Source organism: Cheilinus undulatus, linkage group 15 (genome assembly GCF_018320785.1).
Source record: "Cheilinus undulatus linkage group 15, ASM1832078v1, whole genome shotgun sequence".
NCBI classification, from domain to species: Eukaryota; Metazoa; Chordata; class Actinopteri; order Labriformes; family Labridae; genus Cheilinus; species Cheilinus undulatus.
The window spans coordinates 31,165,815-31,193,105 of NC_054879.1; the positions used below are offsets into that span (position 1 = coordinate 31,165,815).

Consider the following 27,291-nt stretch of genomic DNA (forward strand, 5'->3'; position numbering starts at 1 on the left):
CATTGATTAATGACACTATTTTACTGCTGGCTAATGAATAAGTAGTAGGGGTTTATAAGTGAAAGACTATTGTCATTTTCCATCCATACTTTTTGTACCACATTTTCAAACTCTCTTATTGTAATTATCAGCAGCATTGTAATACACCAAAGCTTTGAAAGAACTACAGATATTTTGTCAATTTTAACCCAGAGCTGCTGTGAGCAAGGTAGAGTGACAGAGGTCAGTTAAAGCCACAGTGGAAAAATACTGATGTTACTGCACTTCTGTTGGCATATCATAAGGACTTAGAAGGTATGTTTGTGTCTCATAAACAGTGAGCAGAGAAGATGGCAAAGGACACTTTCTAAATCGCTTCGCTAAAGACCAGCATGTGCAATTAAGGTGATGTCATTTAAATCAAGAAAAATCCAAATATTGGGTGCCTAGAATTTCTATTTTTGTGTTTGTAGTATTAAAACAGATATTGAAAGTCTCTGATTTTTGCTGGTATTATATCAAAATTAAATCCTGGTATTCTTACAATGAATGAGTGAATGTTTGTTGTGGTCTATGAGAACACAAGAGAAAAGCCTCTCTGAAGCAGTGGCTCAAAGATCGAGTACTTGCAGCCAAGCCACCACAGATTTCAATGAACAAAGTGACTCATTCACATTGGGTGAGAAAAACAGCTGATAGTTTTCAGTGCTCTTCTTCGTGCCTTATTATCATGTTTATATCTCTGGACCCTAGAAGGAGTTACTGATACCTTAGAATGGTTTGTAGGGGTCTAAATATTCATAGTCATATTTAGGCCACCAAATGATGCTAAATAACGGACGAGGTAGCTTTATAGTTTTCTACTCAGATTTAGTACAGTTATATTTGACAAATAGGTCCACAAATCTTTATTTTTGCACATTTGAACCTCTGAAGAATAAAGTAATGGCTGTTGTACTCTCAGCTCTACAAATCAAAGTCAGTTTATACAAAAACACACAAGAAATGCAACAAACTCAGGCTCAGTTCACTTTTAATTCCACAATATGAATCAAACTCTACAATATTTGTATACCCTTTGAGGAAATCTATCAATATGAAAGCACATTTACACTTAAAAACCAAAATGTCAGTTTTGACCAACACTTATTGTCATTCTTCATCACTCCCACAATCACAGTCACTCATGACTCAGCCTAATAAATTAGAGGTTTAAGCTAGCATGCAGACCACAGTAGCCTTAACAACACAGCTGGCCAACAACACTGAATTTAAACACGGGGAGAGAAAAGCAGGAAATAAAAGCCTGAATGTGATTCATACTGCCAAATCTCTGATTCTTCATACATATTCTGTCATGGGATTTTAACCTTTGACATGGCTTTAATTTAGACTTAATTTCTGTCAGTTCCAGATTAGATATATGTTAGATTTGGCTGAATGACATTAGACCACAGATCCCTTCTGATAATACATGTTTCTGTCATTCAGATTCATAATGAAAGCGGGACCTTACAGAAGTAGGAAAAGGCTTGTTCAATGTATAACATGATGGCAAATTATTCAAGTAGACCTTAAAGACTTCTGTCAAACTCAAAGTCAAAACCCCATTAAATACTAGCTTGCCTTGTATAAAAACTCAAAGGAAAGCAACAACTCTTTGTATTTTTGGAGGAATAAAGTCAGCACAGAAGTGTATTTTTTATTTTTGTTCCATTTAAACTCATAACAGTGTTTGTAAAAGAATCGCTGGATGATTTTTTAGGAAACTTTCTGGCTGAAAATTAACACTTAATGTGAAATACCTGGCAACAATTCTGACAGTGTAAAAATATTTATCTCCTGATCTGTTAATCCTCAGATCGTTTGTCCCAACAAAAACACAAGGAACTGGCAAAAATAGTTGATTATTGTGGCACAAAATTTGTGAGATTAAACTAAGGCTGAAAAAATATCTATTGCCATTTTTTTTCATCCTGGATGCCAAATCTCACTATTCTGCTCTCTTGAAGTGTCATCAGTATACCTGAATGAAACACAGGTGAAGGGAGGTTCTCTTTTGACAACCCTGGTGAAGTGCTGGCTTTTAGCAGTCCATCAGTCTGCATAATTGACTTGTTGGGGCCAATATTAAAGATAAAACTGTGTTTAGGAGCTTCCCCACTGAGTGCTTATCCTTTCAGTAGGACTAAGTATGTTGTGTTTAATTAAAATTAAAATATTAAAGTTTCATAGCATTTCTTTGAAAGGAACCCTGCATATTAAAATACATTTATATATTAGATTTCTACACTTTGAGAAAATGTTTGGATGCTGTGGTTGTGTAATGCATTCTGGGCTGTACAATGGTTGCATTAATCTTCCTATGAAGCGTCATCCTTGAAGCCTTTTTGATTTCAAATGAAGAGAACAATAAGGAAGAAGTTGCTGTAATATAGATGAGGTGAGAGCAATCAAAAAGATGTAGAAGAACAATACAACCATTTGGAGCTATTAACATTTTTCCATCTAGTTTGATCATGTCACATTTATTTGTTATTGTTTTGTTTGGGGGACATCCTTGATGATCGACTCAGATATTGCTAATATTGTTTAGAGTATTTGAGTATTGGTTAAGGCTTTTATTTAGACAGTTTTGGAAGTCATGAGTCAGGATAATGCAAATTGTTAGAGAACTTTGTTAAATAAAGACAAAAGAAACTATTTTTTGCTAAGGTGTTGACATTCTTTGATCCTGCATAAGATCCACTTTCCCTGTGCCACAGTGTCGGCTTGATTTTAAGTTTGTCTGTTAATTGCAAGAGCTAAAGACAACTGCTGCAGACATCACTACCCAGGGTGCATTGCACAGTAATGGCAGCCTATCTGAGTTTCTCAAAATGTAGAGATGTAGAGGAAAAAACATACAAAAACAACAATGCTAATCCAATGAGGTCAGTGATCCTTCAAATGAAGTGTTGCCTTTAATTCACATAGTCTGAATCCATATGTTTAAGTTGATTCAGTTCTTTGTTGAAGATCGAAACTTATCTTTTAACTGACAAATTACAATCAACTCCTTGTTCAGAGTCCATGGCATGAAGTAAGAATGCACAATTGACTGTAATTTTTTTGAAATCCCAACACAGCCTTCTGCAATTTTAAAATCGCAGGAGGTGCAAAGTCTCTTTAAGGTGAAATATGTATCAAAGATCCATTTTAAGATGTTTTGGTGCACATTTTATACACAGATGCAAGAATAAGTTATCGTTGCTTGTGCAGAAATTTCACTGTTTATACTATTTCAATTAGCATTTGACATGTTTTTCAATTTAAAAGAGGATCATGGTGTAAAAATAGTCACTTCATTTTCCCACAAATCATATTGAAATTGCAGTAAAATCCATATAACTGCAATATTTTCAAAAAGCCTTAGCATTAAGTTGCTTAACTCATAAGGTTCTCAGACTGAGGTACAAGGACCTGTTGGAGGTCTTTGAGGTGATACAAGGTAGGTTAGGACAGAATAGTCAGGACAGAAATATTGAGAAAATGCACAAGAATAATCATATTAATTGAGTGCTTCATTGTTACAGCCATCTGCAAGTAATATCATGTTTAAAGTTTTGAATAAGTCTTATCAAATGAGGGTGTGTGGTCTTACACTGACCAGTAAGGGCTTCTTGATGTCACAGCTGCCAGCAGGTGGGGGTAAAACGCCTCTTTCATTCTCATCCTGTCCCTTTAAGTGGCTCTAAAACACAAACCGAACGAATCCCCCCTCACAAAAAGACTCCAGTGGCTTTAAATGTGGAGTAACCTCACAGTAAGGGTCATAATATTAACCATTATAAAGAATAAAATCATTTAAGTTTAGCTAAGTAAACCTACACGAAGACAGCTTCTCAATTTGCAGACAGAACAGCTGATACCAAATTCAAACACTGACATTAAGCATCACATTTATGTACAAGTTTATACAATCACAAGTTTCTCTTGTGTGTAATTGTGGCAGTGACATTGGTTGTTTTGAAATTAAAAGAATCGCACTATACACCTACATTTTTACACGAAATTTATACAATATATACAGAAATAAATAGGCTTTTCCCCTTGTGCTCAGGATATGACAAAGGATGTGTATTTCCTTTACAGATCCATGTTCTAGTGAGGTTTGAGGATTTTTTTTTTTTCTAGAAAATGTTCCGTCAAATATTTCACAATAGTGGAATCATTTCCACAAAAGTCTAATTCTCTTATAAATATTCTGCCTTTTCATTTGTAGAGTTTTAAATTTTCCCTTTTAGACTCTGAAGTTTTGGTGCATTTTTCTGTACATCCTCACTGTCGTCTAGAAAATTCACAAGCACATGATCCCGCAGAAGTTGGTCCATACTCCCACTCTGGATTCTTAGAGTTTCAAATTTATTTTACAGACTTAATGAGCTTTAGTCCTCCCAGTTCAGCTCATATATGTGAAGGCGCAGCTTTATGGTAGATCCCTGATGACAGCCCAGTCCCAGTATGCCCAGTCAAAGCAGTACTGACCTCACTGTACATGGAGGGAGGTGCAGTGGCTTTCTGCGACCAACAGGGGCAGCATCGAGCCACAAACCTCCTCCAGGACTCCAGAGTTTTCCCTGACCAAATCCAGACACCTGAGGTGATCCCCACCACCAGGCACATGAAATATTTGAGCATGAAAACGGCGTAGTCCGGGCCTACGCCCAAACGCTGGCGCTCAGAGAGGCACATGCAGGCCAACGCTCGCTCCCAACCAGGGCGGTAATGCTGCTCGTAGACCAGGCAGGCCACCACGATGGTTGCAGGGACTGTGTAGAGAACCGTGAAGAGCCCAATGCGAATCATGAGCCGCTCCAGTTTGTCCGTCTTGGTTCCACCTTGCTTGATGATGCTCCTGATGCGAAAGAGCGAGACAAATCCAGCGAGAAGGAAAAGCGAGCCAGTGAAGAGGTAGACCACAAGAGGTGCAAGAACGAATCCCCTAAGGTTCTCCAAACTCTGGTTCCCGACGTAGCAGATCCCAGCAACAGGGTCCCCATCCACAGAGCTGAGAGCCAGAACCACGATGGTCTTGACGCTTGGGATGAGCCAAGCAGCGAGGTGGAAGTACTGTGAATATCCTGCGATGGCTTCGCTTCCCCACTTCATTCCCGCAGCCAAGAACCAAGTGAAGGACAGAACCACCCACCAGATGGAGCTGGCCATGCCAAAGAAGTACACCAACAAGAAGACAAGGGTGCAGAGAGCTGGGCCAGTGGTATCGTAGAGGATGTGGAGCACGTCGCCGGCGACACTGCTACTGGCGCCACACGCCACTCGCTCATGCCCGGCCACCAGGCGAATGATGTACCCCAAAGAGACAAAGAGGTAGCATGCAGCCAGGAAGATGATCGGTCTTTCAGGGTACTTGAAGCGCTCCATGTCAATGAGGAAGGTGGCCACGGTGGTCAAAGTGGAGATGAAGCACAGCACCGACCAGAGCCCGATCCAGAAGCTGGTGAAGGCACGTTCGTCAGGGGAGAAGTACGGCTGGTGACAGGGTTGAGCACAGTTGGGAAGGGGACCGATATGGACTTGGCCATACAAGGTATGGGACTCCCTCTTGATTGGGACAAGGGGGTCTCTGCAGCGGCACTCCCTGTCACACTGAGGCGGACTTGGAGGTCTGGTTCGACCTTTAGATGTAGGTTTGGGGAACAGTGGCGCCAAAGTGGTGGTCTCGCTGCTGTTCTGGTCCATGCACAGGACGTCGTCGCCTTGCTGGGGCAGCTGTTCGCAGCTCATCCTCTCAGGCCACTCGAATCCGTACTGGCTCATGAGGGGGGAGCACCCTCGCTTGGCTCGTTCACACACAGACCGGCAGGGCGGAAGAGGCTTCTTGTAGTCCGGCAGACAGATTGGGGTGTACATGCTGCAGAGGAAGAAGAGCAGATCAGGGGAGCAGCGGATGCGGACAAGGGGCCAGAACTGGTGCACCTCTAATCCCACCTCCTCCTGTGTGTCGTGGTTGAACTGGTTGGGCATGTAGGTCAGGTTGTAGCCGATGCCTCTGCACATGGGGACGGTTATGGGCTCACACACCAGGTCCTTGGAGGCTCCTGAAGCGAGACCGAGAGACTGAAAGAGCACGAGGAGCCACAGGAACAGCAGCCTCATTGTAGATGTCATGAATGCTGATCAGAATTACTGATTGAAACAAGAAAAGTAATAAAGGAGCTTTCTAATGCCAGCTCATCTCAGAACATGCCCCACATAGTCCACATTTCATTCTGCTCCAAGAGTAAAGCCACCTTTCAGTGTCTGGTTCATGAAAATGCAACAAGTTCGAAGTCCAGGCAGTAAATCCACAAAGGTCCACGAGCAACAGGTCGAGCCTCTGCTGTCATTCAGTCACCACAGCTCGTGCAATCATTAGGGAGAAAGTTAATCTCCGGTGGTCACGTTTCAATAAATTTAACGACCCTATAACATTTTTATCAGCCCTGCGAGTCCAAAAAGGTCCCAAGTAGTCGCATAATGACACAAGAAGTGGATGGAAACTGTCCAAGAAACGGTGAGGAAGCAAAATAAAAACAGTTCAAAGTCAGCACAAGTGTCCAGTAAGCGCGCGTGCAGCCCGATGTGTAAATCCACCTGAAGTCTCCTCTCGTGCCTGTTTTATCCTCCAGAAGAAAAAAAAACTTCCCTGTTGCTGCAATGCTTATCTTATTAAATTTAAAAACTTTCACTGCTGCCTCCTCCTCGTGACAAAAAATAATAATCCGTCAACGTGTAAAACTTGTCTCAGTTTGTTACCACAGCAGCGCGTGCTGCGACCTCCACAGAGCGCGAGGACAGAATAAAGTCCGTCTGAAGCTGCACCTCCTAATCACACAGGACTGATGCGTTCAGGGGCGGTACGAAATGTCACAATAAGCGCACCACGCCATTTCTAGTAGAGCGGTTTGATGAGGAAGATGTTTTTTTGTTTGTTTTTGAGTACGGGTGCCCCGAAGCGAAGAATTTATGAAAAACCGTCTTATAGTCATAAGAGATTTTATCTTTTTAAATCATGATTCTGGAATAAAAGTCGAAATTAAGAGATAGTTATAATTATGACATTTAAAGTCGGAATTAAGAAATAAAAAGATCAACATCATGGCATAAAAATGAAAATGATGAGATTAAAGTAAGTTGAAATCAAATTGTGATGTAATAAGCCAAAATTATGACATCACTGTTTTTAATTTGTCCAGAACAGCAACTTAAAGGCGAACTTTTTGTATTTTTAAAGTCCATGTTTTTTGTCCTGTATTAATTTTATCTTATTTAATTGTATTTCTTTTTAACATGGTATTTCATTTTATTTTGTTTCATTATTTTCTATCTTGTTTTTAATTTAATATAATTTTTTGCTATGTTTTTATTTTGTTTAGTTTTAATGTTTTGTTTTTTTGTTTTTTGTTTTTTGTTTTTTTTTTTGTTGTTGTTGTTTTTAGTTACATCTAACCCCAGCTTTTAGGTCTCAGTAATTGAGCAAATTTACTCAGTTAATCTTAAAAATAATTTCTTAAATCAACACCTTCATTTAACTTTCATCAAACCAGGAGAAATAACTTGTTGATTTTAAAAATCTCTTTTTCAGCATATCAGCAAAGATAGGCAGAAAATGTTGGCCAGAAGTTCCCAAATGTGCCTGGAGGAAAGTCTAATTGTGCCCTGGAGATTTGTACAACCATACAACTATTCAACAGCTAAAATCTCCTGAAGGTAAAGAAAGCTCCAGCAACACTCATAGTTTAGAGAAAAACTTTACCATAAAGTTGCCATCTAAACCAGTGATTCTCAACTGGTGGATTAGGACCCAAAAGTGAGTCATAAAGCCCTTTTCAGTGGGTTTCAGTGGTGGATTATGTGCCTGGAGAAAAATGTGCCTAATTGTCTCAGACTTTTTAAAAACTTGCTTGATTTGTCCTGTTTCTCTGTTGTGTTACATCTTTCATACTGCCGGAAGTCCAAGCTGTACTATCTGTATTAAAAAAATTCTGATTCCCCAAAAAAAATATATATATATATGGGTCACATTGCTCCTTGAGGAGTTGATGGTGGGTCCCAGGCTCAACCAATTGAGAAGCACTGCTATAAACTACAAGTGTTGCTTTCTGTTCCCTTCATAACTTTATTCATCCTCCATCCACCTTGGAAGTTGGTGAAAATGTGCCAGATATACAACCTGAAATCCTGAAGTGGTCAGCCTTTCCAGCTTTAGCCCAGGTTAAGATTGTCTGCCTTTAACAGCACCTGAATGCAGCAGTGAGCTGTATTTATGACTTCCTGTATTAGTAGTCAAATTTACCAGGAGAGTTTGGAGGTATCAGATGGGAGATCAGTGTCCCTGATTTCCTGTCCTGTTTTTTTTTTTTTTTTTTTGCGTGAATTTTTCCCTACTTTCTGGACACAAAAGTAGTGTTACAATAAAGAACGTTTTCATTATTGCACTTTAAAAGTCTGGCATAGTTATAAACAGCTCATAACATGGCCTTTTTGGTAACATTTCCCTATGCAGAACTCACTACTTGCCCCCCAGCGAGAGTTCTCTGCTGCTGCATGACATCATCTGCAAGGAACCAGTACAGCAAAAAATAAACTATAATTGATATCAGCATTAGTTTTGCAATGCTACACAAATATGAGAAACAAAATGTATGCAATTTTGCCACTTCAACAAAAATGGACTTCTTAAAAGTACAATTTAAAACATGCAAAAGTTTGATCTAATATGTTAATATGGGGATGAATTTGAAAGTTTCAATCATCTTAGTTTAACTGTTGCGTGCACGACATGTGTGATTGTGTTTGGAGTGTTGTGAATAAATGTTTGCTGCTAACACCTCCTAACAACAGTTGGCTTTATTTATAGAGCACCTTTCTTGACACAGGTTTTAAACTGCTTTCCAAATAATCTTAAAAACAGAGTAGATAAAAATATCATGCCAACAAAACCTCCTATCTGTTTTGGTAAATGTGTTGATGTGAAATCTGCATGACTCTGCTCTTTCTCTTTCTTCAAACATACAATCAGACACAAACCAAGCCATAGCCCACACAGGACAAAGGTCAGAGCGCTCTCTCTCAGGGACAAAGGTCCCACTGGGTGTGTTTGTGCTTGTTTGTTGTGTGCTCAACAAATCATCCGAGACAAGCCTTTCTGGCTCTGATTTACCTTCGCTCAGGTTTCTCTGATAAATAAAGGCAAATGGAGGAGGAGGAGTTCATGTGTGAAGGCTGGACGGCATCAATCTCTCCTGTGTACACACTCACACTGACTCATAGGTGATTGCTTGTGCTGATTTGGTGCCAGAGCTGTTTGACTAAGACTTAACGGAGAACATGAGGAGACGTGACCTGCATCCTTTGCTGATCAGGTAACACATGTTTGTCCCTCCACACCTGTGAGGACCACCACGGACTTTAAGAGTTACCCGATCCACCACCTTAATCTACTACATTTACATAACAACAGGAAACGTTTCAAAAACATCCACATATTGAAGTCAGATTTGAAATTATCCTCACAGAGATAGAAGACCACAAACACATGGTGCAAGGTAAAACAGGATCCAAAAACGAAGAAAAAGGTACAAACTACTTTTTTTCTACATTTTAATTGAAGTGTTTACATTTAAATGAAGCTTATTATAAGTTCAAGCAGGAAGACTGTTTCATTTCATTCATCTTTTGACTCATTCCTGCTCTGATAATCAGCTGCTATGGGCGTCTACTCACTTAAATTCTGATCCAATTCCATTGTGCCACAACCTCTCTCAATCCAGTCATCTTGCAGCTGGCCTACTTTAAAATCTTTTCTCCTCTCCTTCACAGTCTGTTTTTTTTTTTTTCTACTGCAACCCTCCTCCACCCCAGCCACCTCCATTATTTCTCATCGGTGTCCAGGTACAACTTCTCTGTGCCATCTTGTATCCCTTCATCGCTAACTCCAAGTCACCTCATCAGTCACCAGTTCTCCCAAAAATTGTTGCACTTACAAATTTTTTCGGTATAGCCTACACATGTTTATTTCATTTATGTGCATTGGAACAACACAAAAAACAGAAGACAAAAGCCAAACTTGACATAATTTTACACAAAATTCAAAAATAGGCTGGACAAAATTATTGGCACCCTTTTTAAACTGTGGGTAAATCATTTTATTTTTAGCAGGTGATGCTCATTTAAACTCACCTGTTGCAGTAACAGGTGCTGTCAATACAGAAATCACACTTGAAGCCAGTTAGAATGTATAAAAGTTGACTCAACCTTTGTGTTGTGTGCCTGTGTTTCATACCAAGCATGGAGAAGAGAAAGAAGAGCCCAGAATTGTCTGAGGACTTAAGAAGCAAAATTGGGAGCACGGATGGTCGAGTGGTTAGGGGCGGCACCCATGTGCGCGGGTGGCTAGGGTTCGAATCCAGCCTGTGGCCCTTTACCGCATGTTTTTCCCCACTCTCTTCCCTGTTTCCAAATCCATCCACTGTCCTTCCTCTATCAAAAAAGGCTCAAAATAAATCTTTAAAAAAAAAAAAAAAAAAAGAAGCAAAATTGTGGAAAAATATGAACAATCTCAAAGTTATCCTATCTCCAGAGATCTTGGAATTCCTATGTCCACTGTGTGTAATATAATCAAGAAGTTTATAACCCATGGAACTGTGGCTAATCTCCCTGGACATGGATGGAAGAGAAAAATGGACAAAAGAATAGGATAGTGGATAAACATCCTCAGTCAACTTCCACACAAGTTCATGCTGTCCTGCAGACTCAGGGTGCAAAAGTGTCAGCTCAGACCATACGTCGTAATTTGAATGAGATGAAACGTTATGGCAGGAGACTGAGGAGAACCCCACTGCTGGAGACTATCAAAAGATTTTGGGCCGCAATGTAGGACCTAGTGTTCAGAAAGCTGGGTCTTCATCAGAGGTCATGGGTGTTCCAGCAGGACAATGACCCCAAACATGCCTCAAAAATGTACCAAGAAATGGTTGGAGACAAAGCGCTGGAGAGTTCTGAAGTGGCCAACAATGAGTCCAGATCTAAATCCCACTGAACACCTTTGGAGAGATCTCAAAATTGCTGTTGCAACAAGGCACCCTTCAAATCTGACAGACCTGGAGCAGTTTGCAAAAGAAGAGTGGTCCAAAATTCCAGTTGAGAGGTGTAAGAAGCTTGTTGATGGTTGCAGGAAGCAATTGGTTGCAGTTATTTTTTTTCCAAGGGTGTGCAACCAAATATTAAGTTGAGGGTGCCAACAATTTTGTGCGGTCCATTTTTGGAGTTTTGTGTAAAATTATATCAAGTTTGGCTTTTGTCTTCTGTTATTTGTGTTGTTCCAATGCACATAAAGGAAATAAACATGTAAAAACAAAAACCTTTGTAGTTTCAACAATTTCTGGGCGAAATGGTGTATTTTCTGGAAAAATTCCAGAGACACCGATACTTTCATCCATGACTGTATATCATAGTTTGTTTGTACATAACTATGCAGAACTTTAAAGCATGTTTGGCTAAGAATAGAGACTGACATAACATGTAGATGTGGAGACTAAGCTACCTGAGGGTACCATGGCGTAGGAAGGAGGATTGACACAACCCAAGTCATGCTTGGGATGTTCTTGCACATTACCAGGGTCGAGGAAAAACAGTTTGGAAAAATAACAAAGTCAACATCTTTAGGATGGTGTGGGGGATGGATGTGGAGAGTAAGCACAGCCTAGGGTACTGTTCTGATGGGTAGTAGGATTTCCACCAGCTTGGTTTTGCTGTGGATGTCCCAAGGGCCTGAAAACCACTGGCACCCTCTAGAACGAAAAGGCCCGGACAAGAGAAATGCCGTCAAGCTTGATATTTGCTGCCCCCTCCCTCCTCTCCAGCCCTGGGTCGTGGCATGTCAGGCCTCTAAAGCCTTTTATTCATACATAGAGAGAGTTCCCTCCTTGGAGTCCCCTATATTCAGTTTTTGTATTTTGCTTGTTTCTCCAACACCACAGAAGGGAATGAATAACAGAAACCCTTTTTTATTCTACTGATTGCTACAGTTTCTACCATAAGTGTTGAATACAATCTAGAATATGACTGATATTTTACACACTGCACCTTTAGATAATTTTATCTTTTATGAACTTGTTGCTGGCTAAATTATCATCTCTATCAGCATTAGTTTGCTCATCATTTTTATTTAACATTTAAAGAAAGTGAATGCAGACCAATCAATCTGCTTACTTCCTCTATCGTGACTCCCCATTGACTGTAGATTTCCTCCAACCTCACCTTGTATGAACACACCTTGGGGCTATGGACTCAAAATGATGTAAACTTAACTACACAGCATTTTACAAAGTATACTGTAGTGACATTGTTTCTTCACCCTCCTATTGCTCCAGTGCTCACGTCTACAGAGCATAAAAATGGACGTGCAGAGACTTGGAGCTCGTTTAAACGGCGTGATTCGTCACTGAGCAAACATCATGTCTGCTGTTGCTGTCAGTCTTGTTTCTGTTCAGGCTTTTTGTAACCTGTGTACAACCTTAGCTGCTTTTGGTCACTGCAAGTGAAATGTGAAAATGAGGTCATTGTGAAACCAACAGGAGCTAATGAGAAACACACTGTAATATCACTGCATGTAAATGGAATTAGAGTACAGTAAAATACTGTTTTGTTGGATAAGGGTGTTAGTTGGAAGCATGAATAAGCGTAGTGGATGTGTCATGTCTTTCCGAAACATCTGTGGTTTATTTCTCCTCCCTGTTGGCTCATACAGGTGTTTACACAATGCCTCTTAACAAATGCCACTAACATAGGCTGGAATACATGCACAAACAGGATCATATGGACGTTCACTAAAGGAGAGATATCAAGGCACCGCTTAAATGGTTCAAAACAGTCTGGTTACAGACTGTAAATCTGACAGCCATGCGCACAGACAGTTCATCTCTGACACTATTTTTCGCAAAACAGAAAAAAAATGGTCAAAACCAGGATTAAATTATGTTTAGACTCGTCTTAGAAGTAGTTATTCGAACAGTGGCTCTCTTTAGCTTCTAAACATAGCTAAAGCTAACATAGCTACATTGGCAATGTAATTAACATTACTACATAAGTAATGTAGCTAAGTTAGCTTTAGCAATGTGAGCTTACATAGCTACGTTATCTATGTAGATATATTATCTTTGAAGCTACATTAGCTACATGGATAACTTAGCAAACATAACTACACAGATAATGTAGCAACATTAACTACATAGATAATGTAACTAACATAGTTACATATATGATGTAGCTGCATAAGCTACATAGGTAATGTATCCACAAAGATAACATAACTATGTTAGCAATGTTAGCTTCATAGCTAACGTAACTAATGTAGCTACACAGAAAATGTAGCTAACATTGCTACATAGATAACATGGATATGTTAGCTAAGTGGATCAATTAGATAACATAGCTGCATAGATAATGTCGCTGTATTAGCTGCATAGATAGCATAACTAATGTAGCTATGTAGGATGTATAGCAATTAGCTATGTAGCTAATGTAGCTATGTTATCTATATGGCTAATGTAGCTAGATAGATAACAGCTCTTTCCTGAGGAGGAAAGCTTTATTGGACATTTTGTGGCCAGGTTCCTCTTATCTTAACCCTTACCACGACCCTAAACTTAAGTTCAATTTGTTTTTATTTTAAACATTTTAGTGTGTATGTATTTCCTTTCTGAGGTACGCGTGTCAGATTTACAGCCTGTGACTTGAACTGCTAGCCCCCTTTGTTACCAACCTAAGTTATTACAGTCTGCACTCTGAGTGACTGCAGCCATGTAAAGAGTTGGTTTACTTTCCAAAAAAAGAGACGGAAATTAATATAAATAATAACAGCATTCTCAACTGACCAACACCTCCTTTATGAGAAATTATAATGGAAGAAATGTTGCCGTTTGGACTGTAGATGGCACAAAAAATGATTAAACAACAATACCAAGCCAACATATGAGATCACATCGTTACAGAAGCCCTAGTTATGCCATGATGATGACATCAATACATCAAGCTCTCAAAAAAGCAGCCAAAATTTTCTCACTATGATGGCAAAATGTAGTAAAATAGAATTACATAGTAAATGTCTACCTAGGGCTTCCGTACATCATAGACTTTTGAAATTTCCCACCCTTGAGTCTGACCCCATCAGTTGAGAACCACAGTTCTTTATGACGTTGGCTCCTTCCTCACTTTCTAATGCTTTTTCTTGATTTTGTGCTTTTCCACAAAAGAGAGACAAAAGCTAAAATAACTGACTAAATATCAGATTTATCTCGGTTTGAACACTGCCATAAACATTAGTGAAAATAAAAATATACAACTCAACAACAATTTGTTTCACAGGCTGGGTTGTTGCTGGAAATTTGGCGTAAATGCTACATTGTGCTGTTGTCCAAAGATTGCTCTGAGTTTTGTTGGCAGATAGTCAACCATTTTTAGGCTGTCGTGATCCAGCAGTCAGTTTGTATTCATGACTTCAGTGTTTGAGAATTCAGGCCTCATCACATTATGATAAGAATTTGAGAGGACAAAAAACAGTGGATGTACCCTTTAACACTGACAAAAGCACACAGGCGATGTGCTCAGCTCAGACCTGCTGAAAGCTCGGACCTGGCCAAACGAGCCTCTGAACAACCAGGTCACTGGGAACACGGGGGCCCTGCCAGCTTTTGTGTAGCAGCTCACTGCATGTCGGGGGGTGGGGGGGTTGGACCCCCTCCTCTAATGTTGGGAGAGCAGAGGCCTGCTGCTTCACTCCCCTGTGACCGTTGTCCTCCTCCTCCCCTCCTCCCGTCTCCCTCTCGCTCCTCCGTCCTCGTTTTTCTCCTTAAACTGTCTTTTGTTTTCATTTTCGTTGGCATTTCTGCTCCGTCGTTGTTCGGGGCCCTAAATGAGTCTTGACTGGCCCGCGGGCCATTGGAGAAGCACAAAGGACTTCGTTCTACTCGCTACAGTTGATCCATTGTGGGCGTCCCACAATGCACTAATTGGCGATGACAATTAAGCGCGGTCGACACTCAGCTTCAATTTGCCCACTGCTCGACATCCATCACAGGCAAACGATTCAGCCTGTGAGCGCTCACACAGTATGCAGATTCACTCAGGCAGGTTTACATGCACCTTTAATTCACACGTTAGCCCCCTCGCTCAGTTTGAGGCCTGACAGCGAGCTGCAAGCTGACACGTTAGCGTTTGTCAGCTTGCTCTGTGAACTCGTCCTGAAGTTTATCCTGACCTTGGAGAAACTTATTTGCATTGTTACTAAAGAAATAAACACAAGCATCCCTTTATATTAACTGTATACAAAGATAGCATGTTTCCATCTCCTATAGTTGCATTAAAATGAGGTAATAACGTATTTCTCCTTGACCCTGTTTATCCATTAGACACGTCTAACCACCTCTCCTTGCCCGTCTGAGTTAATCAGAGCTCATCTCATCCACTATCTTCTTTACAAAGAGGACAGGTCTAGACCATTGATTCACAATTGGTGTCGGGACCCAAAGGTGGACTACGAAGCCATTTTCAGTGAGTCGTGAAAGTGTGCCTGCAAAAAAAGTATGAGCTACATTAGCTTAAGCTAAAGCTAAATAAGGTACATTGGCTTATGTAGTAATGTTAATTTCATTGTAGGCTTTAGCAATGTGGGCTTACATAGCTATGTTATCTATGTATCTACATTAACTACATGGATAATGTAACTAGCATAGCTACATAAATGATGTAGCTGTATTAGCTACATAGATAATGTAGCTACAGAGATATCAACTATGTTAGGAATGTTAGCTACAACTAAAGTAACTAATGTAGCAACATATGTAATGTAGATAAAATTGCTACATAGATAACATTGCTATGTTAGCAAAGTAGATCAAGTGGATAACATAGCTACATAGATAATGTAGCTGCATGGTGGATAACATAGCTAAATAGATAATGTAGCTGCATAGATAGCATAACTAATGTAGCTATATAGAAAATGTAGCACGCAGAGGGGTGAAGCAGCAGGCCCCTGCTCTCTGAACATTAGAAGAGGGGGTCAAAAAAACATGTGATGTGCTTTTATTATGAAGGATATATCTCAGCCCCTTAGTTTCATTACATCTGTTGCTCCAGTTTGAATCCTTACAGCATCATTTTTCCATCACAAGCATTTAGATCTGTTTGCAAGACAGAAACTTTGGGCTGCATTTTGCCTTCAAGGATCTGGTGGTGGGTCCTGATGCTAGACCAGACTGTTGCTTCCAGAGCTCAACAAATTCTTCCTCTAACTTTTTCACTCTTTTTCACTTTACCCTTTTATTTGGTTTGTTTACATTTGTGTTTTTTGTACATGTAGAGCGTTATGAACTCTCAGTGAATCATTTTTACAGGCACTGTAAAATATCGATGTATCTCAAAACAGAAGCCAAACAATTCCGGTATTAAGAAGATGGTCTTTATTGGCATCAGTGGCTAGCGGACATACATGAACAAAAACAAACAAAGTCATCAGAAAATCAATTCCCTGTATTTGCATAAAAGTTTGGCTGCCATGAAAAGGATCACTGTTAAAAATAACTTAAAAAGTGCAAAGCAGAGACAAATCTCAATCTAGTTCCTCTGTTTAAATACTATACAATATATTCTCCAAACATACTGCCATGAACATAATGTGCCTGCAACATAAACAACTACATCAGTGATATTTATCACTAATACACATTTTCAGTCATCACTCTAAGATCTGTTAGAAACAAATAAAAATAATAATAATAAAGAATGAACATAAACAAGAAACTGCTTCCGTTGATATTTCAGCTTCCCAATCAAGATGGGACTGAAAAGGACAAAACTGAAAAGGAGCACAAAATAGAAACATATGTTTTAAACACAAAGTCCCATGCTATTTGAAAGAAAAATGAAGGAAAAAATAAATCAGTAAGGTTTAAAGTGATCAAATACAAACATCTCAGATCATTAAAGAGGCAAATGAAGAGCCCAGCAGGTACTGGAGTTCATTTCTATTTAATTTTTTATGTATTTTTTTGAGTTCTAAAAGAATTATTAAGTTTCTTAAACAACAGTCACCAATTTCATGTCCTGACAGTAACTATTGGTCCAAAACAGTTAAGAGACATGTTGTTTCATGTTTAATTATAGTTTAAATAATTTAAAAATGATAAATAAGAAAATCGCACGCCACAGTACAAAAAAATAAAATCCAAGTGATTTTATTTCCTTATTTCTGCTCTAAAAATCTCATTACACTTACTGTTAAGCATATTTACCTGCCAAATCATGGTGAAAATTTTATTATAAAACACAAAAAAATAAGCTTTATTACTTGTAACTTGTCTATTTTTATCTTTACAAGATGTATTTTCTGGACTTGGCTATTTAAAGTGGCTTATTTCAAAAATAAAAATAAATTAAACAAGGACACTTAAATTTGATTTTTTTAGGTAAACTAATCTATAAATTATCTAATACAAAAAATTAATCATTAACTGCAACTTACAGCAGGAAAATTTAGACAAATTTACTTTAAACTAGGTCTAACAAGATGCTTAAAGGTTATTCTGAAAATATTCAGGACTCCATTCTCAGTCTTGTTTGTCTATGACAGTTTTCAGTTTGATATTTTGGCAGAAATCTAATTCATATGCACAAAAAAAACAAGATTTTATTTTTTAAATAAAACCTGCCAGGCTCCATAAAACATAATCACACAGCATGATCAACAACAACAAAAGTAAAAACAAAGCAAAAAACATAAATTTCACACAGAAAATATACAATTAATACTTGTACCAAAGTTGTTTTAAGCAGCAGGCACCTATAACTTAAACAAAAAGAGATCAAAATTCAAACAAAATTTGACACATCAGTGCACTTGTCCTATCATATTTAAACAACACTGGGTTATTTAGTTTCAGTCTTCATTTTCCTACATGCTTCATTAACATGAATACTTCAGAGGCTAATATCTGCTCTTAAAAATAAAATATTTTCCCTATTAAATGTAGAACTGAGTGTTTTCTGTGCCAAACTACAGCAGCTTATTCCCTTCAAGGTGAAACGTGTTCTTTATGGCTCAAACAAGCTGAGAGGAGATGAAGATCACAGAGTCAGGATGTAACGATACACTCAACTCGAAACAGAGTATGTACGATGATCTTGATTTTTCACTATTACCACATTTTTACAGTAATAAATCAATAAGTGCAGTTCTTTTATGTTTTCAGTCTCTTCATTTAGCATGTGTCATAAAAGAGAAACCAAAGGCAAATGGTTCCCTCCGCTGGTTGAAAATACAACTTGATTTAAATTGCCCATATCTGTGCTGTTTTTAAATATACTGTGAGGATCGTTACATCCCTGCTAGACTGATGAGTAAAAAATTAACACTGAATAAAAAAATTAGTCTTGCTGAAAAGTGAAAGAAAATAAGCAGCTACATTTTAATCCAATTGTTACAAATTCTGCCATGTTCCCCTTTAAAGCTGCCATCCACAACTTGGTTATGACATTAAAGCTCCTGTGAGACTTTTTTAGCTGGTTATGAAACAGACCAAAATTAACACTAATGCTTCTTTGTGACCAAAAAAAGCCAACCAGACCACCAGAGAGGAATGATCATATCTAATTAGTTATTATTTTATTCATCTATAAGTCCTGTTGGGGGTAGGTGTCAGATGAGATTAACATCAGGCTGCAGAAATAGCTTTATTTAGTTTTTCAAAGCCAAACAGAACAATTTTTTAGTTGTAGGATTGGGTGGTAAGGGTTTTTTTATTATCGTCAACTTTCCCCACATTTTACCAAGGTGCATGGCATTACCACGAAGTGTTTAAAAACCATATTATGTTACGCAGCGAGCAGAGTGTACACCTCTGCATGTGCTTTTTTTCATCCTTTAACAAAATGCCCTGAGTCTAAATGAAAAAGACGTTGAGTACAGGAATGCTGGAAGTGATTTATAGTTGAAGCATTGTTTTCACACCTCACAGGTAAGCAGAATTTTATCAGGGTCATGGGATCCTCTGTCTCCCTTTCCTCTTTACCCCCATCGCTACAAGGAAATATGAAAATAAAAATCCACAGCTATTATCGTTCAGTATCTAAGAATGTGAGGTAATGCTCCGTGTGCTTCTAAGCAGATAAAGACTGGTATTATCTTGGGCTGTCAAAATTATTTTTTTAAAAATCCTGATTAACCTCTTAATTTCTGTAGTTAATCACGATTAATCGCACCCTATTTATAGATTTTTCTACTGTCTTATACTAAGGGTAACAGACTTTCAGTTTGGATACAGACCTGCTTTTATAGCTGGACTGAAGATTTTGACACAAATTAAACCATAGAAAAAAATAACATATGGACTGAGAAGGAAATAAGTGAACAGTAAAAAGGTAAATGCTACATTAAAAAAAAATGGTTCAGATGACATCTGACTTGTCCACTGAGCTGTCTGTGAGTTTTTAAAGTGAAATGAGACATTAAGGAGCAGTGGTAGACTTATTTTACATCACTGTGGCTGCAGGGAGACGCTGACCTGGCTTAACCAAAGGTTTTGGAAAACGACAATAAAACCTGCAATCAATCATGATTTTTTCAAAAAAGTGCATTAGTTGTGGATTGTAGCAAATTGCGACTAATGCGATTAATCTTGACAGCCCTAGTATTACCATATTAACACCCATTTCTACTGTGACAATTTTTTTTAAACTAGTTTTAAAACAGACCAAAATGAACACTGATGCTTCTCTGTGACCTAAAAAGCAAACCAGACCACCAGAGAGGATAAATCATGTCTACTTATTATTTCAACCATCTCTAAATCCTGTTGGGCAGCAGAAATAGCTTAAATTAAAATTTCCAAGCCAAACGGGATGAGATTGTTGGTTGTAAACCCTACTTAAACATAAACAGGATAAAAACAGCAAAGGGATTTATCTTTCTGCTTTGTCCATAGGGGGCGCCGAAAATATCAGAGCTCAAAAGTTCCTGACAGGAGCTTTAAACTCCAGCAAAAATGTTCTCAAAGGTTGCTGTGCAAATTGTACTGTTTGTAAAACTGGAAGTAGTCTTTCTGGTTTTCTTGTGACATCATGGAGTGCAGCTTTAAGGCGTTTATATTATTTTCATCCTCAAAAATTTCATGCCGAATTGGATCATTTTCTTCTTTTGCTTGTAGAAACAATAAAAAATTGTTAAAAACTGTCAAAATGACCTTCTTAGTATTATGAATCAAGAGTATTTTTGGAAATCACAACTCAAAACTGTAGACCAAACCAAATATGAACTTTTCTTACATAAAAATTTGCAGAATTTGTTCAAATTGTGAAAATTATTCTGTTCTCTTTGAACATTTGAACACCTATGAGACTGAGTGTTGGCTAAGTTCAGGTGACAGTTATAAATCTGGCTTAAACTTTTGTAAAATGTGCCATAAACAGGATAGAAACCCGTCTTGTGTATCTGGTGTTGAGAGGAACATGTAAACTAAAATGTGTCGGACCTTTACATATGAGAGCCATGGGTTAGAAAAGGCCATCTAGGTTGCATAGAAATACTAAAAGCTAAAGCTGCTATCATGTTTGATAGATTCTGCATGAATAAAGCACAACAGGAAGAAGAATCACAGAGGAAGAGAGGAGGGAGAAGGCAACAATGAAAGAATGAGTTACAGTAGATTATTGCCTGTTATTTTACAGTAAGACTGATGTGCTCAGACAGACGGACCGAGTCCCTTCAGAACAAAAGTCACATTTATAAAACATGAGTGAAGTCAGTGATTTTAACACATCTTTCTTTCCACTTCTATTAGTTAAATTCAATATAAGGAATAAGAGAATGAGATCATAATGGAGGCATCTCTACACTTACATATAAATGATGAGTGTTTTAATGTTTTTATTTGGTAAAACATCCCAATGTAACAGTCCTATTCAACCCGTAATTAAACCAAACATTCCCTCATTAAACCTGAATATTACAGTAACATGTTTGTAGTTTTCTTCTTTACAATCATAGGCTGCTGTGATATGTTTGGAGTTTTAAAATAAGAGTTTATCAAGAAAAAGAGACAACACAAGCAGAAAGCAGTATCTGCTGGTATAAAGACAAAGAAATGCAATCCATATTTTTTCAAATCAACTTAAACTGCCCACATTTGTACTGAATTTTTGTTGTATTAAGGAGTTGCATCTCTTTGTTAAATGGAAAAATAATAGAAAAACACCGTTGATCCTAATCCTGATGATATGACCCCAAAAGCATCCATTAAACACGATCTGGCACTGCCATAAATTCAGCATCATTTCTTGTGTAATACAAGCTGCTACCTCACTTCTCATAGTGTGCCGGGTTACATAGTGACGTAAACCAGGCTGGAGGTGTCACTTTTCAACAGCTTTTCACCCTTATTAGATAATAATCTTGGATTCAAAGACAACAGTGGTATACTGATTAGTAAATAAACCTTGTGGAGAGCTGGTTTGTTGAGAAGACTCCTCATTTAAGTGGACACAGGAGGCATGACTGATGGACTGTGGGTCAACTGAGTGTTACTGTGGGCTGAGAGCTCACTGACTGTAAGCATAAACTTGTTGAAGATGTTTGAATAATCATAACAGTTGTCAAGCCGAGTTTATCCGCACAGCTGCTCCTATGTAAAGAAGTAAACTACAAACTTTTGTAAAACTTCCCTTCACCGCTACATTTTCATTTATATAACATATTTTTCCCTAAATGTAGAATGTAAACAAAGAGAACAATCCATCAAGTGTACCCAGAGACACTGAAGACTTGTTATTTTTTTGTGTTTGTTAAGCAATCTAAACCTGAAAAAGAGAGGCTAGAATCGGGGGAGACATTGAAAAGTAAGTAAATTAATCTTATGTCCATTAACTGTTTCCAGATTAAATTAGGATGTGACTTTTGAGGCAGGTTTAAGACGCTGCTTTAATCTGAGTTTTTCCACTTGATCATCTGTGATGTGACACATTTAACCCCTTCAACCGGAAACAGATGTTGATGGTAAGGGAGGAAGATGAAGATGATGGTTTGTAAGTGTGATGTGTGATTACAAAATACACGTAGATCAGTCTGTAAAGCATTGTGCAGCTGTTCTCCAGTTGTTTGTTTCCCTGCTCTTTACAGTACAACAAAGGTGGCGGGGGGGGGGGGTTTCAATTAGTCCACAAAAACACAAACCTGACGAAGCATCTGCTGTCCAAGCTCATCCTGAATTTGTCCCCAAGACGCTCAAATCAGAGAAAAAGGGCACTTTTGTCCATAGTGACGGCCTGGCAGCGCTCTCATTCTCCCTGCGTCCACATGTGCATGTTTGTCTCAGGTGTCTTGGTAGGGCAGGTGAAAACACCCAGGGCTGTCGTCGTCAGGTGACCAGAAGGAGGACGGTCTCTTGTGGTGGAGTTCGCGTCGGACGCAGCGAGGACACGGCTGAGCTTTCTGTCGACACTCGGTGTGGAAAACTGCACCGCAGCCTTCACACCTGAAAATGGAGATGCAAACATGGGTCGGCTGTAAAGATGCTCTCGAACAGAGTTGTAATGAAACCAGATTTTTAAAATGGGTACAACACTGGTAAAATCAAACAATGTCAACACCTAGTTTAATACCAAGGAAACAAAAATAGAAGTTCTAGGCGACCAATAACTGATTATTTATTGTTTTAAATAGTAAAAGATTGAAGAACAATGATGCATAACACAACTTTTATCATAACCTACGAGTACAACAAAGCTGGAAACAAGTGGCTACAGAAAATGATTAAAACAAAGGCATAAGAAGTTGAACAATTCAGGCAAATAATCAAAATCAGACCCCCCCCCCAATTGTGATTAAATTGCTAATATTTCCAAGTTACTCATTGTATGTTTTTAATAACCACATGCAGTAAACCATTATACATTACAAGCAGAGGTGGAAAAATTTCTCAACTATTGTACTGAAGTAAAAGTAAAAGTGCTTGTTTATAAATCTACTCAAGTAAAAGCAAAAATTATTCAATTGAAAGTTTACATTAAGAACTGAGTAGCTACTAAGGTGTTGTAAACTTAAATATGATCTTTCCTTATTGGCAAGAACAACAAGAGAATAGGTCTATAGATCCAACCAGGTTTTTCAGGTAAAGTCACATCTCTATAATAAAATAAAATACAGAAAAATCAACAGCATAAGTTCAGCTCATATAGAGGTAAATTTAACACTTTAAAATTTTAAACATTAGTCCACACCTACAGGTACACTACACTTTTGAGAGTCGTAAATATTTAACGATATGACAGAGCTGCGGTAACTCTTCAAAATCTTTGATAAGGTGGGTCTCCTCTGGCAAGAACAAACAGAGTCAACCTCATAGCAAAGCAATGCATACTGATGAAGAATATGCTCTGTGTGTCTTTAAGAAGCACCTGAAGTCACATGTGAGAACTCTAACTCACTGGATAACTTAACTCATGGTGCAAATGTGTCTCACATCAAAAAAAACAACAATCCACCAGAAACATGAACAGAACTCCAGCAGAGATCACTGTACAACAAACAACATCCAAACACAAATTAACTGTCCAAGGGCCTGATGGGAAACTCTGCCCACACATCCTCCTAGATTTGAAATTGCAGTGGGGGGAGCTCAGATCAATTGACTCTTTACAGAGTTGAACCAACATTAGTGGATCAACACTGTCAAATAACTCAAACACTAAAAACTTTTTTCACTCAGAATGGAAGATAAATCTACTCTGAAATGTTTGACCCTGAGATATCAACAACTACAGCTGTTTGATGTGATGTGGAATCATTCTCTCATAAGGTGCATCTGTGTAGTCAACAGAGGAGAAAAAAGTACAAGAATATTCTACTCAAGTGAAAGTAAAGCTACTCTGGTTAAACACTACTTAAATAGAAATAAAAGTACTGCTATCCAAATGTACTTAAAAAAAAACAAAAGTACCCAAAAAACCTACTCAATTACAGTAATTTGAGGAAATGTAATTAGTTACTTTCCACCCCTGACAACACAATATTAAATAGATTAAACTCAGGCTGAACAATTTTGAAAAATATCTAATTGTGATTATTTCAACTCATATTGCAAATTCAATATTAATTGTTGTAGAGAAGGGACTAACTTTCATTTTTAATAAAACGAACACCTACAAAACAATGTAAGTAGGAACTTTTGCAAACTATTCTAAAAAAGGACACTTGACTTGACATGTAAAGCATAACATCTCTGCTGAAAAAAAAATGAATCAAACTGGTATTTTGACACAACTCAGGTTAAATAAAGAATACATCCTCTGTAACTTGAAAATTGCAGCAGACCCTATTGCAGCCTTAGTTTAAACCTGAGTCAATATTTATTGACTTTACGAGAATTGTATCAAAGTTTGAAATTTGTACATTGTGACAAATCTGTATTTGTCCACATTTAGTTATTGCTAATTTCCTGTTCAGTCCTCAGAGTCACTCTGTCTGATAACACACAACTGTTATCAGTCAACACTTCACACTTCCTTCACAAATCATTCTCTTTATGGACAGTGTGTATTTGTGTTGGTGTGTCTGTGTAAGAGTGTCAGAGCTCCTATCGCTCTGCTGTCTGTCATGGAGTTTCATTGTCGTGGGTCTGGATTTTGTTAACTGTCTGTGTCCTGAATACTCACTCACACCTCTCTTACACCAACTGGTGTCACAAACCATCAAGTCTACATGCTGCTGTTTTGATCCCTAAAAGCCTCCCAGGGACAGCAGATACACATCAGCCATGTCTGTAAACTTGTATGTATGCTGTTAACTTTGAATTGTATATTTGAAGAAATATCTATTGCATGTGTTCCTGTTATAAATAAATACAATGACATTAAAAACAAGTTGCAAAACATCCAGTCATTATGCTTATGGTGCTGGGAGATGTTTAAATATTTTACATGGCCACAATCAGACTAAAACAAGTGGCTGCAGATATATTTTGCATAGGTTTGCTTGCAAGAATAATGTTTATTTCCTTAATGTCAGAATGAATCAGTCAAACCTAAAACTTTGCTCACAAAGACAGAAAGAAAACGAGCAACCGCTCCAGTACAGATCATGTACCAACACGGAAATATTACAACCTGAGAGCCAACAACTCAAATAAATCTCTGAATTTGCTCAGGTGGCAACATAACTACTCCATACAGAGTATGATGTAGAGTCAGTTTATTGTCGCCCTGCCTGTGTAAGTTCCTCCATGATGCCTTATTACAGCTTCATTCAGCAGCGTCTCCAGAGGAATATAAAAAAGTACATTATGTGCTCGTCATACGAGCCCTTGGCTCTGAGGAGCACTCTAAGCAGGAGGAATGTAAAACTCCCGATACATTCACTGCCTTCTGAAGAACCTCTCTACAGTCTTCAAAAAGTATACTGAACATGGGAGAAAATATTTAAAGCCATAAAGAAAATGAAAGGGACACTAATAGCCTAGCAATTAGGTTGCAGCTCCTTCCCTGTGTGTCATTCCCAACTCTCTGTCCATGTGCTACTCTAACCACTGTCATATCTAAATAAAAGTTTTTAAAAAACCTTAGCGAGAGTTTGAACTGTCAGCTGTGACTGATTTATAGATGAATTAATTTGTGACTTCAGATCAAAGATCAAATTTATCAAGGTGCATAAGAAACAATATGGAAAGGTTTTCTAAGCATGTCTACCTCTTGGTAGCACTCTCCTGGAAGGGGTAGATGACCTGTCCGTTGTGGCAGAGCTCACAGATGAAACCTTTCTCTCGACACAGACTGCAGCTGAAAACATGAGAGCTGGCAAACTTGATCACTTTTGCAAGGAAGGGAGCCAGTTTTCCATCGATCACCTGGAGGGAGAGAACAGAGGAGGGATGAGCGGGAGAATGTGATATGACTAACTGAAAACAGATTTGAAGATGCTTGTTTACAATAAGCCTGCACGATATGAGGAGACTTTACATTGCCAGACCAGGACGACGATTCTTCAGGCTGGGTTGGTTTATAGAAATACATCACTCCCCCCTCAGACAGAGGGACTCTGTTCACCCGCAGACACAAAACCCATCCGCTTAGACCAAATTAATCAACAAGGAAAGAAAATTACTTTACTCATAGGCAAGAATCGACAAAAAAAAATGGAATGCTATTTGTCCCTTAATAGGGAATATGCAGAATACTGAAGCACCGTGACTGATGCGCAGAGGCAGGGAAATGTTTGACCGCATACATAGAGAACGCCACAGGCAAAGTGGATCCCTAAAGAGGAAAGACTGTGCACCCACTGCAGCCAACAGGAGGTGGAAACAGCACTACACTTTCTAACCACCTTCCCTTTATACAATGACATCAGAGAATAGTTCTCTCCACTTTTCACCAGCAAAAAAAAACAAACAAAAAAAAAAAACAACAACAACAACACCAGTATGAACAATGAACAGAAGCTTTCATATCTGCTGGGCGAAGTGCAAGTTCTCAAATGTTGCAGTAAATTATGTGAGCTACTGTGATCAAACATCCCACCACCAAAACAGGACTGCCTGCATATTAAAAAAAAAATTGAATTTCTATTATACACATTGTAAACCACTTTGGCAGAGAAACTGATTATGTTTTCCATGCTAATAAAGCTTGTTGAATTGAATTGTACAGAAACATATAGATAAGTGTTGAGAACATTTTCTATTAATTTGGATTGAAACTCCAGAAGTTAATTTTTTTTAAGATTTCCTATGAAAATTCAAAAAGGTTCATTGAGTTGATCTTTCAATTCCCCCTAAAAATTGTTACAAACTTCCAAGGCTTCAAAAGTTTACTATACAAACTCATGTATTTTTACAATAAAGATTGTGGATAAAAATTCCTGCTACTTAAAGGAGTTGGCTAAAATCTCCATTGAAAACCCCCAAAGTTGTCTATGACAATTTTTGAAAACATCCCAAATTTACAAAGAAAATTCCTTAAAATATCCCAGGGAAATGCCATATAAAAACTCTAGAAATATCCCAGGTACGCTCCTGAAAATTCACAGGGAAAGTTCCTTAAAACAGTTCATGAAATCGTCAGCTTCCTAGAAATGTTTCCAAGAATTCCTTTACAATTTCATTAAAAAATGAAAAACAAACAAACAAAAAAAAAAACATCACTTAAGTTCCAGATGAATATTTCAGCAAATTTCCTAAAGTTTCTGAAGTTTTCCCATGAAAATTCTTGAAATTTTCAGAAAAT

At 38.2% G+C, this 27,291-nt stretch overlaps 2 protein-coding genes across 2 annotated transcripts in view; both read right to left on the reverse strand.

Moving 5' to 3' along the window:
• Positions 1–4,234: 4,234 nt before the first annotated feature.
• On the reverse strand, positions 4,235–6,125 carry fzd5 (frizzled class receptor 5). The gene has a single exon (XM_041807458.1). It carries the CDS (start codon positions 6,037–6,039, stop codon positions 4,426–4,428), a length of 1,614 nt encoding a protein of 537 aa, XP_041663392.1. The 5' UTR covers positions 6,040–6,125; the 3' UTR covers positions 4,235–4,425.
• Positions 6,126–16,469: 10,344 nt separating this feature from the next.
• Positions 16,470–27,291, reverse strand: part of plekhm3 (pleckstrin homology domain containing, family M, member 3) — a 62,523-nt gene continuing 51,701 nt past the window's right edge. The window contains exons 7-8 of the mRNA XM_041807035.1: positions 25,756–25,913; positions 16,470–22,547 (exon numbers count right to left, since the gene is read on the reverse strand). Of these exons, the coding sequence (XP_041662969.1) occupies positions 22,385–22,547; positions 25,756–25,913 (321 nt within the window). The 3' untranslated portion in view covers positions 16,470–22,384. The remainder of the gene's footprint in view (positions 22,548–25,755; positions 25,914–27,291) is intronic.

Excerpts from the sequence above, each read along its gene's own strand:
- fzd5 (XM_041807458.1), bottom strand. The coding sequence starts at position 6,039 with ATGTGCAGAGGCATCGGCTACAACCTGACCTACATGCCCAACCAGTTC.